The sequence below is a fragment of the Physeter macrocephalus genome, chromosome 11 (genome assembly GCF_002837175.3).
Source record: "Physeter macrocephalus isolate SW-GA chromosome 11, ASM283717v5, whole genome shotgun sequence".
In the NCBI taxonomy this organism is placed as follows: Eukaryota; Metazoa; Chordata; class Mammalia; order Artiodactyla; family Physeteridae; genus Physeter; species Physeter macrocephalus.
Genome location: NC_041224.1, coordinates 74,490,611 through 74,503,479, shown reverse-complemented (window position 1 = coordinate 74,503,479; position 12,869 = coordinate 74,490,611). Strand labels below are relative to the sequence as shown.

The 12,869-nt window shown below is 39.2% G+C and overlaps 1 protein-coding gene across 1 annotated transcript in view; it reads right to left on the bottom strand.

The window, feature by feature from the left end:
• CHSY1 (chondroitin sulfate synthase 1) overlaps positions 1-12,869 on the bottom strand; it is a 75,475-nt gene that overhangs the window by 54,061 nt on the left and 8,545 nt on the right. Inside the window, exon 2 of the mRNA XM_024114943.3 lies at positions 6,716-7,211. Within this exon, the coding sequence (XP_023970711.1) occupies positions 6,716-7,211 (496 nt within the window). The remainder of the gene's footprint in view (positions 1-6,715; positions 7,212-12,869) is intronic.

Genomic DNA, 12,869 nt, shown 5'->3' with positions numbered 1-12,869 from the left:
AAGGAGAAATTAGGACATTCCCAGACAAATAAAAACTGAGAGAATTTGTCACTAGCAAACCTGCCACATGAGAAATATTGAAGTCTTTCAAACTAAAATGAGAAAACACTATGCAGTAACTCAAATACACAGGAATAAAAAGTCCAATAAGGGTAACTACACAGGTAAATACAAAAGACAATATAAATGTATTTTTTAAATTTGTATTGATAAGTCCTTTTTTCTCTAATCTGGTTTAAAAGACAACTTCATAAAGCACTAATTATAAATCTACATTGATGGGCATACAATGTAGAAAGATATAATCTGTATGACAATAACAGCATTAAGGACTGAGGGGAGAATTAGCTATACAGGAGCAAAGGTTTCATATACTATTGTTATTAAGTTGGTATTAATTTTAACTAGGTTGTTATCAGTTAATGTTAATTGCAATACTCAGGGTGACCTCTAAGAAAATAACAAAAAATAAAGTAAAAGAAATGACAAGAGAGTGAAAATGTATAGAAAATATGTACTTAACACAAAAGAAAGCAGCATGGAGGAACAAAAAAGACATGACATAGAAAACACATAGCAAAATGAGAGACATAAATCCTACCCTATCAGTAATGATATTAAATGTAAATAGATTAAACATTCCAATTAAAAGGCATAACTGGCAGAATGGATTAAAAAATGATCCAACTATATGCTTTCTACAAGATACACTTTAGATTCAAAGACACAAATCGGCTGAAAGTGAAAGGACGGAAAAAGATATGCCATGCAAACAGTAACCAAAAGAGAACTGGAGTGGTTGTACTAATATCAGACAAAATTGACTTTAAGACAAAAATTGTTACTAAAGATGAAAGAAGAAATTTTATAATGATAAAAGGAGTCATCCATCAGGAAGATCTAACAGTTATAAGCATATATGCACCTAACAACAGAGCCCCAAAATATATGAAGCAAAAGCAGACATAATAAAAGGGAGAAATAGACAATTCAACAATAATATTGGAGATTTCAATATCCAACTTTTAATAATGGACAGAACAACTAGCCAGACAAACAAGGAAAGAGAAGACTTGATCAACATAAAAATCAACTAGACTTAGACAACAGTCCACACAACAAGAGCACAATACACACTCTTCTCCAGTACATATGGAACATTCTCCAGGGTACACTATATGTGATGCCATAAAAAAGACTCAATAAATTTTTAAAAATTGGAAATAATACAAAGTATGTTCTCCAACCATATGGACCAAAATTAGATAGAAATCAATAACACAGTGACTGGTCTTAGACTGCTGTGCTGTTCACAGCCGCCTTACTTTCTCTTATTTTTCACTTCCCTTCATGCCTTTCCCACTCACTGCTGACACAGTCCTTACATAGTAGCCCCTTTTGGGGGTGCTAATTTGCCCTTCTAATCTATCAGGGGCTTGGAAATTGAACCACCAACCTGCCAGAACAAAAGAATAAGGCTCAGTATAAGACCATGAAGGGCTCTGCCTCGAAGAATGAGGCCGCATTAGTGCTCAATATTTGAGCATCTATTCTAGCCATTTAGAGGCCTGCCTGGTTCTTGGCCAGGTAAGGTTAATGGGCAGCCTAAAGGAATGAGGAAGGCACCCCTATAACACAAACCAGCTCTAAGACAACTAGCAGTTAAGAAACATTATTTCTTCTATGATTAAAGAAAAAAATCTCAGGCTTCTGATGTAAGGATGTTCAATACTCCTTTAAAAGCCAGTCAGACTAATAAGGAAGAACTTCTTTTTTCACATATTTTGCTCTAAACTCCAATTCCCCTTGATGATATGCCTTCCTATAAAAAGAACATCACAGGGACATCCCTGGTGGTGCAGTGGTTAAGAATCCGCCTGCCAATGCAGGGGACATGGGTTCCAGCCTTGGTCCGGGAAGATCCCACATGCCGCAGAGCAACTAAGCCTGTGCACCACAACTACTGAGCCTGTTCTCTAGAGCCTGTGAGCCACAACTACTGAGCCCATGCGCCACAATTACTGAAGCCTGCGCACCTTAGAGCCCATGCTCCGCAACAAGAGAAACCACTGCAATGAGAAGCCCGCGCACAGCAACAGAGTAGCCCCCACAACTAGAGAAAGCCCATGTGCACAACAAAGACCCAATGCAGCTAAAAAATAAATTAATTTAAAAAAAAAAAAAAAGACATCATAGATCTTACCCTTCCGTTATATATTTAAAATCAGCATCACAAGGCTTTACAATTTTAAGTTTCTTTTCAACTATTTGATGAACATATATGTTTTTGTCTCCTCAACTAAAGTCTTTGAGGGAGAAAAAGGCCATTCATCTTTCATTCTTCTTTTGTAATTTCCTACCAGTTTGGAGGGCAGTACTGGGGCCATTAATGATTCCTTAATAAATACTAACTGATTAACTCAGACATCACAACTGGTGTGTCTCGGTGTACTGATGTATTCCAAACAGTTCTAGATGTGCCAAATAACAATTCCTTTGGGTCTGCAGAGGGTGGGTAGAGTGGTTAGGGGATGGGGTAGCAGAAGCCCTCTCGAGGCAGTTGCCTCAACATGTGTGCCATGATGTAAAAAAGACTGGGAAACATTAGGAAAATGACTGGTTAGAAACACTGCTGAATAGAACTGGAAATAGCCTGAATATCCATAAAAAAAGATGAAGCTCTTTATGTACCAAAAGGAAAATCTTCCAAGACACGTAAGTGAAAACCAGCAAGATGTGCATAGTATGTAAAACATGCTAACATTCATATAAAAGGGGGAAGATATACAAACTTAATTGCTTATATACACATAGGTTGTATCTGTAAAGGTGCACTATGGTGGCTGACTCATGAGGGGAACCCAGTGGTTGGAGATAGAGGTAGGAGGACTTATCCTGGTAAACCCTTTGCACTTTTGAATTCTGAATCATGTGACAGCATTAGCTATTAAAAAGATAAACTTTTTTTTAAGTTGCCAAATCTATCTATGCTTGTTGCTTTCATTAGTAATGATTATTTTCTACCTAGTCAAACATTGAGTTAAAATAATAAAAGCAAGATCTGGAAGCTGGTTACATAGCTGTGTCCAGTCTGTGAAAATCCATTGAGCTCTATACTTATTTATGATCTGTGCACTTTTCCAAAGGTATGATATATATATATACTTCAGTAAGAAATGAAAAATAAAATGAATAGATTACTTAGGTCAACTTTCTTTTTGTCCCCTCCTATTAAAAGAGTAGTATAATATTTCCTAGATTTGCCTAAATAAAATAAATTACTGTTTCAAATTGTTCAATGTTTCTCAAAAAAAGAAAAAAAACTGGTATAACTTGAGTTAGTGATGCTGACCCCATGTGACAAGGGGGAGTCAGGCCTGCCAGCTCCTCCTACCTCTTTTCCACCAGTATTAACAGTCTCAAGGCCCACACTCTCTCTGCTGCTGGGTCCTCACAGTGGGAGATTTTAATAAGCCTTGAAAAGCATTACTAAAAACCACCTAATGGGTTACCAAATTCCAGTCACATTTTTTCATTATGAAAATGAAATTTTTAAAGTCACTTATCAAAAATGCCAAGGTTGTAAAAGACAAAGGAAGAGGCTTTGCAAACATCCTAGATTAAAGAGACATGACAATCAAATGCAAGACTCGAGGCTGCAGCCTGTAATGGAGAAGGAAGAGCTGTTACCAGGACTTTACTGAGTCTACAGACAACATTATGTTAAATTTATTTAAGCTGTACTGTAAATTGGTATATGAGAATTTCTCTATTTGTACTCAAAATACATTGACATTATTTAAAGTAAAGGGCCACAAAGAAAGCTACCCATAAATGGTGGTTGGGTAAGTCTATGTCTCTGTACTGGAAGAGGGTGGAGGGGGCAGTCAAGCAAATGATAGCACAAATGGAGTAAAACGATAACAGGTTACTCTGGGTATAGGTATATGGATGTTCCTTGTACTTTTTTTTTTCTGTAATGTTCCTGTGAAATTTAAATGACTTCCAAATAAAGTTTTTAAAGTCATGTATTAATAATTAGCCACCAATAATAGTTAAAACAGGGACTTCCCTCGTGTTCCAGTGGTTAAGACTGTGCTTCAAATGCAGGGGGCGTAGGTTTAATCCTTGGTTGGGGAACTAGGATCCCACATGATGTGTGGTGCGGCCAATAAAAAAAAAAAAAAAAGAAAATAGTCAAAACAAGCTTAGAAATGAATCTGGATTTTGATTATGACAGTTATTCCTGAGGAGCCACTTTAATTATGTTAAGTGTAATCCCAAGACATTATCTGGGACTTGCAAAAAAAAAAAAAATTATACCTTCTGGCTAGGTTTATAATAGAGCTAAATAAGTACCTTCCAAGACCCAAAGCTTAACATAATTGTCTTTAACATAAGATTCCACCTCAATAATTTCTCATAATGTGAGCCTTAATGGAGAAACTAGATTTACAGAAAGTTTAATAAAAGTTCCTCATCCACATGAGGGTATTAATCTTGCCTGAGTGGTGAACACAATGATAAATCCTAATGACGACTTAGGTTAGAACCTCTTAAGCCTTTTTTGTTAGAACAAAAAAGGAAACAGAAAAGAAATCAAAGGTCTAATAAAATGGTAAATGTCCCAATAGAATTCTTAAAAATGATAAGGATGAACTCCATGTGAAAGGCAAAACTAAATTTATAGAAAAATGTATAGAAAGTTCCTGTGACCCAAGGACAGGAAGAATTTCTTAAGACATGAAAAGCACAAACCACACAGGAAAAGAATGATAAATTAGACTACACTTAAACTCACAATTTGCATATAATAAAAATACCACATTTGCAAGCCACACTCTGGGAAAAGATATTCTCCCACAAAAGGAGAGTCATCTGGTACAAGCCCTGTGAAGACCAAGCCAGCAGTATCTAGAAAAAACTGTGTCATCAGGCATTTAGAGAAATGCAAAGCAGTAGCGACAGCATCTGAAGCTGACTCAGGAGATCCTGGGCAAGGACAGGGAGTGACCCAGGGAAGAAGCTTCCTCCCCCACCAGATCCTTTTAGCTAATAAGGTCATTTACCAGATGCGTCAAGTCTAACCGGCAGTTCCAAGTGTACAGACAGGATGATTCCCAGCACCCTCACTTCAGGCCTTAGAAAACTTTGGCGATTACATCATAATAAAGGGAAATAGCCCCAAAACTGTCTCCCAACCCCTACAGCCCCAGGACAATACTTTCTCACTCTATCTTGGCACTAATGTTAGGTCAGAGTTCTTGACAAACTCAAGGTACTGACTCTGTTGGTGTCTATCTATCAGCATGTAAGATCTAACAGCATGACAATACTAAGATTTTTAAAAATTCTCTCTCAAAAGTAGGCCTATCCTCTGCAGTTCTAGCAGGAAGGCTAGCTTCTCAGCGATCAGGGGCAGCATAAAGCACTCCAAAATACACAAGGCATTACACATTTTAAGAATAATGAAACTTGTTAAGGTTATAACTACTTAATTAAGGATGGGGAAAATGCAGGAATACTGCCAGCCGTATTGTGCTTAAAACTGCATGAAATCTCCAAACGGCTTTCCTAGCAGCAAAATCCATGAAAACAGAATCCCCCCTAGATCCAGTGAGCAATGGCCCATGCATGGGGAGGCAGGGGAGGTACACAAAGAGATTAGATGTTCACTCAGATCACATTTGGGATTTAAAATGTTTCTTTTATAACTGGAAACTATACGAAGACTACTTCCTGTATATTCGAAAATGTCCACTTCCCTAAACAAACTAAAAAAACAGTGTGATTAGGAGACATTTAAAAAGAAGTCTAGGAGAAAGGCAAGTACAGGCAAGAATACCATTTCTTCACACAAGCACTTCAGAAAATTAACTCAGAAGACAAGCTAACAGTTTACATCTGAAAATGCATTTCTTTTTCTTGGGCAAAGGTCTAGCAATTCCCTTTGCTCCTCACAACTATCAGTAGTGTATCAATCTAAACACAACACAACCTAAATCATTTTTTCCATTCTGACTAATATCACATCCTGCAACTGTAGGCAAGAGGTGCACATCTGCCAATAAAAACAAAGAAAAGTCAAAAGCTAACTCATATTCTCCAGAACTATTAAAGAGAAAACATCCCCAAGTAGGTTTCCTTCAAAAAATTGCACCGATGTATCAATATAAGTTGGAAACTGCCTATTCTGAAAGGAACAACTATATTGCAAACTTACAGATCATAACAACTGTAAAAAAGTCAAGGTTTAATATAAATGCAAAGCCAAATACTATTGGCTGTTTTACATCATTACTCATTTTATGAATTCAAACATTTAAGTTTCTAAACTGTGTCAGTCAACGTGACCAAATGAGAGAAGTCAGACCTTTGGGAGAAAAGGGACACTCTTACAATCACATCTGCAAAATCAGAAGTCAGATTAGATAAATCTTCTGGAAAATCATGAAAGTATCACTGTGACCTGTATTAACCCTTTTCTTTGGGTCCCAAATGCCATTATTAACTAAGATTTTAGGATAAAAGTACATAAGGTATGTTCTAAAAACCAAGAGAAAAAGTAATGAGAGAATTCAAATTAAAAGAACTAAGGTAAAAATGTATAACTTAATATGAATTTTTAAGCCTTAAAGAGGACATTATCACTAATAGTTTCCTATGACTGGTCCAGACCTAGTAACAAAATCAACAGATTTTCTTCTGTTCTTACCTCATAAGACCAGACGCACTGCACCCCTGCAAACCTCCGGACACACCTTCCCACCTCAACATCCTCGTGGGTTGTGTACATTTCCCGGAGGCACTTGCCGATGTGTGGTACCATTCTCCGGAGAACTTCCCGGCTCATGATCACACCAGGGCCCCCCATGCAGAAGTTCTCACCAGGTTCCAGAGCAAGTTTCCCCATTTCTTCCGTGGTGCCCAGTCCTGTCTGCCCAAGAAAGAGGGGTTCACTACTATTCAAACTCCTCAGAAAATTCTCCAGACGGTCTCCTTTGATGTAAACATCATCGTCTGCTCTCATAAACCATTCATACTTGTCCAAGTAGTGGTCATGCATGTACTTGAGCATCATAAAAGACTTCTTCTGGGGTGGGTAGGAGTCGTCCACTCCCCGTAGTGGCACTATTGGAATTGGGATCGATGTGTCTGAACCCTCACTAGAGAAGAATTCGACTTTCCCAGGAATTGTCTTGGACCATGTTCTGGAATTAAAATAAACATCAGTGAGGGAACAGTTTATTCCAGGCTTCCCATTTCCATAAATTCCCATAACTTGATTCATGTTGAATCACTTTGAATGTACATTCAAAAGGATGATAAAAAGCTTCCCCTTAACGGAAGCCCACTACTGGGTATTGCAAAGTCCTAACTCATTTTCAAAAGAATCCCAATGAAAAAGAATGATGAAGTATTAAAATATTTCCCGGATAACTATGTTTTAGCTATGGCTGAAAACCAAACTGCCAAGGCACCAAGTCTAGATATTCAGGTTAATTCTCTGATACTACCAACTCCCTACCTACAAACTGCTCCACTCTCTAAAACAAAAAATTTTAAAAAAAACTGTTCATTCAACACATTTTCTTGGAATGCTCATCAAGTGCCAAGTATGCATTAGGCCACGGGGATGCAGCGGTGAGCAAAACACAGACCCTGCAGCTGATGTGGAGTCGACATGAGGCCAGACATACATTTATCCAAGAAAGGTGAGCAAACAAAGGACACCAACCAGACACGGAGCGGGGAATGCTTCCCTGAGGCGGGTGAACATCAAGGATGAGAAGCAGACCCAGACTGTGGGGGGGGGGGGGCTGTCTTGATGGGGGAAAACTGCAAGGCCTAGCAGCCCTCCAGAGATGGGGGCCTTTATGCTTTAAGGCAGCAGGAAGCCACTGCAGGAGCAAGTCTATCGGCACCATTTTTCCAACAGCATTTGCTCACTTCACGTCTCTGCCGCAATTTTAACTCTCACAATATTTCAAACTTTTCATTACTACTATGTTTGTTACGGTGATCTTTGATGTTACTACTGCAAAAAGAGGCTGATGGTAGGCTCTGTAGGCTCAGATAATGGTTAGCATTTTAAAGTTTTTTTTTTTTTTTGGTGGCTCACTTCTCCCTGTTCTCTGGATACTAACCGAGCCGGAGTTCCCCCACAACACCCCAACCCGCCAGGATCAGGCGACCACGAGGGTCTCAGCTTCTCTTAGGGAGGGGGAGCCACGTTCTCCATAACCAGCTGGGAGCGCCTCGCTGCCTTCCCATTGGCCCAGCCGCTCCTAGCGCCTTCTGCCATTGGTTGCCGGTTCCTTGATCCCCATTGGCCAGTGCTCATTGTGACCTCACGGACCCATGTGGGAGCGCCATAGGCGGATTGGCTGGTGCACCCAGCCAACCACCACGGAGAAAGGAATTTCTAGAGTAGCTGGGGCGGTGAGGCTGATTTAAGGTGGTCTTGAGCAATCCCGGGTCCCAGGGCTCCTTCTCAGCTTTTTCCTGGTTTCAGGACTTAATGAAGCTCAGGTTCTTGACGTCTCATCGCAGAAAGAATGCAGTGAGAGACAAAGTGATAGGTAAGAAGTGGATTTAATTAGAGAGAAACACACTCCACAGACAGAGTGTGGGCTATCTCAGAAGGCAAGAGCGGCCTTAGGAGAAACACTCCACAGACAGAATGTGGGCCATCTCAGAAGGTGAGAAAGGCCTATAAATAAAGTATTTTAAAATTAACATATGTACATTGCTTTTTAAACATAATGCTATTGCACCTTAACAGACCACAGTCTGTTAAACATAAACGTAATTTTAATATACACTGGGAAGCCAAAAAAAAAATTGTGACTTGCTTTATTGGGATATTTGCTTTATTGCAGCAGTCTGGAACTTCCACAGTATCTCCGAGGTATGCCTGTATAGCCAATCATAATCACATGATGAGAGCAACGGTAAAATGCATCCTCACTTCAGAGATGTTAAAATGTGAAAAAAAAAGTGCATCTTAGAATGGATGTAATACAGTAGTTGTAATGTTTTTCCCTTAATGCCTATGGATTTAAAATGGACCTACAGGTCTTATGCCATTTACAGAACGCTTAACAAAGAATTCGGCATAAATGAAACCTGATGGGACTACAGATGCTATACTAGGTACTGTACTTCATTTTTACAAAGGATTTGCTCCTGAAAAAAAAGGATGTAAACATAGTAGGAACGAGGCAATTAATTTAAAGAGAAATTAACCTCTCCTGCAAAGAGAAAAGTCCATTTTAAAATGGGAATGAACACCAACCTACATAAAATATAACTTAAATGCACTCTTCTGACATAGCACCATCATCAGGAGGGAGACAATTTCCCAGTCTGGGGAAGTCAGTGATAACAAAGTTACACCAGGAAGATGCCCCATCCAAGTCTAGAAGCCCCTTATTTCTCCCTTCATGTAGAAATAATTTTGTTTGGCAGAACAATTCTTCAAAAACAAATAATTTCAGTCCTTGGCATGTAATAGAGTTCAATAAATACTGCTCACTCGTGTGAAATAAGGGACTTAAAGATGCCACGCATACGTATGAGCGTGCGCACGCAAAAGGGCAAGAAACCAGTTGTCTCTTATCTTTGAGAAACTTCCAGGTGAGGCACACTAACATTCCTACATGCAGAAAGAAAGCAAATTAATCAAAATACAACCAGAATATAATTATTAAGAGGTAAAATCCACAGACATGCTGGAGTTGAAATATACTACCGTTCGTGGTACTTCTGAAATAATTTTAAACAAAATAATCTGTAGTATCTTACAACTGATTTTAAAAGGGTAGTGAATAAAATCAACTTAGCTTTAGCTTCTACCCAACTGCTTCTGTGATTAATAATACAGACCACATTCAAAGTAGTACTAAAGTAAGTCAACTTCAGAAGCCATTAAAATGCTAAAGCATCATGGGGTTATTTGGAATACGGGGTCGGTAAGACAATGCTTACATACAGAGGAAAAACCTGCTCTTGAGACACAATACAGTGTGTGATGGTTAAGAGCATGGACTCTGGAATCAGGCTATTGGGGTGAAAATCCTGGCTTCACTTTGGGCAAGTTACTCTCTGACTCACTTTCCTTATCTGTAAACTGGGGATAATAATAGTACCTGCCTTATAGGGTTGTGGTGAGGGTTAAATGGATTATTACATCTAAAAGTGCTTAGAAGTCAGCCTGGCATGAGGTAAGCATTACATAAGTGTGACTTATTAGGGAAGACAAGAGTTTGCAAATAAAATAAGGTATTGAAAGAAAAATGAGGGAGACAGGAAAGTGTGGGCTGAACTTGGAATAGTCAGTCTCAAGATTACACACCAGAGTGAAGGCATTATGAAAAATGCTGCTTCTCCTATTTCTGGCTAAAAACCGGACACTCAAGCTATATAACAGAGTTCTATCTTACTATCAATCTCAAGACAATGTCAGGGTAGAAGTCTAAAAAGACTTTAAACTTTAAGTGTTCTCACTTAAAACACCAGAATCTTTCATGTTAGACTGAGGATCAAAATTCATTTTGTCTGGCTCTGCTGCTTCCTATGTGCCACCCCAGATAGAATATAGTGATGGAAGCACTAGCAGTACAACCATCAGTGATGTGATTAATACTTGAACTATAACCTGAAATGGTGTAATTTGTCCAGGAAGAGCAACCAATTAATTTTAAAAACAGACAATCTAACCTCAAACCATCTTTAAAAGCCTCTCTGCAGTTTTAAGGTAACTCCACTGATTATTATCTTTTCCTTTTCAGGTCACCCAAGGAAAAACCTCATGTTGCTCTTTTCTGTTCTTAAATGACTGGTGATTTGAGGGAAATCTCTTAATATGGAGCTTTTGTAAATCCTTCAATCTTGACAAATTATGATCTTTTTACTTAGGTTACCTTTAGCTTAAATAGCTCCATAAAGGGTTCTGGAACATAAATCATGATTCACCACCCTGGGGAAGCCAGGGGGAGGGCATCAATAATTTCAAAGAAATGAAGGAACTGGTACTGAAGAAGCAAACTGGCCCCCCTTCTGAGACAGAAACAGGTCAGCTTCCTTAATTTTCATAAGCAAATGTCAACTTTGCCATCAACACGTTTGTAAGACGGGAGCAAAGAGCTCTCACTTAATTGAAACCACAGAACATTTGCAAGGGCCCCTGCCGGAAAGCTCACTTTTCAATGGACTGATAACCAACTCTTACTAAAGCACAGATAAAACAACTGAAATCTGAGAGTGCCAAGGTAATGAGCTTCCTTTCCTCCAGGCTTCTAAACACTGACCCTATACCAAGTTAAATCACAGTTAAGTCATGCAGCTGGACATTAGCTTCGCTGAGGAATGCCTTTGCTGAGTTAGGATTTAATAAGTCTCCATTTCTATTCATGTCATTTAAAGAAAAACTGCATAGGGCTTCCCTGGTGGCGCAGTGGTTGCGCGTCCGCCTGCCGATGCAGGGGATCCGGGTTCGCGCCCCGGTCTGGGAGGATCCCACATGCCGCAGAGCGGCTGGGCCCGTGAGCCACGGCCGCTGAGCCTGCGAGTCCGGAGCCTGTGCTCTGCAACGGGAGAGGCCACAACAGAGGGAGGCCCGCGTACCACAAAAAAAAAAAAGAAAAACTACATAAAATACATTTCTGTACGAAACCACATCTACAGCATGACTGTTGTCCTGGGTACACATTCGTAATATACAGGTAAATTTTAAAAGCAGACAATAGAATACTTGTGATATGGGTTAATAAGGGAACAAAAGTACACATACAAAATAAAATAAAGTACAACTCTACACCAAAGTGTTTATTATGGTTATTTTTGGATAGAGGATCAGAAGGGATTTACTTTTCTTCGTGTTTTCTACAACAAATAGAGTTAGGGGGAAAAAAATTTTTTTAATCCAGGAGAAAGCTTTAAACTAAAAAGCATCCAAAGAAATAAAAATATTTAACAGATAATTTTACTTGTGTAATAAAAATATTTTTTTTACTCTAATCAATGGAAAACACTAAAAGAAAAATGGAGTAAGATTGAGTACTTTCTTTCACATTTTCTAAACTTTAATAGTTACAATAAGTTTTATAAATAAGAAGGGGAGATTTTCTGTGAGTCCCCCCAAATCCCTATTACATATGTGGTCTGATGGTTACAGTGGTAAGTTTGAAAATACTCATATGATCTAATCACCTCAGAATTTGGAGTCAAGGAAGGAAGGGAGAATATAGTTTTCCCCTGCAGAACTGATAGATAACAGAAATTAAATGTATACATTTATATTCTTCCCTGTTACTGAAAGGATTTAAGACAACTTAATCAAAATGCACACAGGATGAAAAGAGTAAGCGAGAAAATTAAGTGAAAGAAAAACAAAAGTAGGAAAGCTGGAGCAAGGCATGAAGGTGGTGCCTGTAGCAAGAAGGGCAAAATCAGGGTAGGGGCTGCCCACCAACCTCTACACCCACGGCCAGGCAGAGCCAGTGAGCTGGGGGGCAGGGGGAAAAACCCATCTGTTGTCACATGGCCTCTATGTTAACACGGGGCCAAATTCAGTTATAAGCCAGCAGACAACCAAGAGAAGTCACAAGACTGTGTCTCACTGTTCAGGGTTAAGTGACATAATGATTCCAGGTACTAAGACCTCAGGGAAGTTTCTCCCCTGCATCTATGGTAGAGAAACAGAGCAAATGTACCGAGTACCCTTACAGGAGGCAACATGTGATGGAGCAGCAATCTTAGCTCATCGTCCCAAAAAAGTACATGGAGGACAGTTCTATACTGCCAGTCAGAGCAGCCACGGGCCGGGGGGAACTGAAGTCTTCCCAAACAGTCTACCCAGTGAGGAC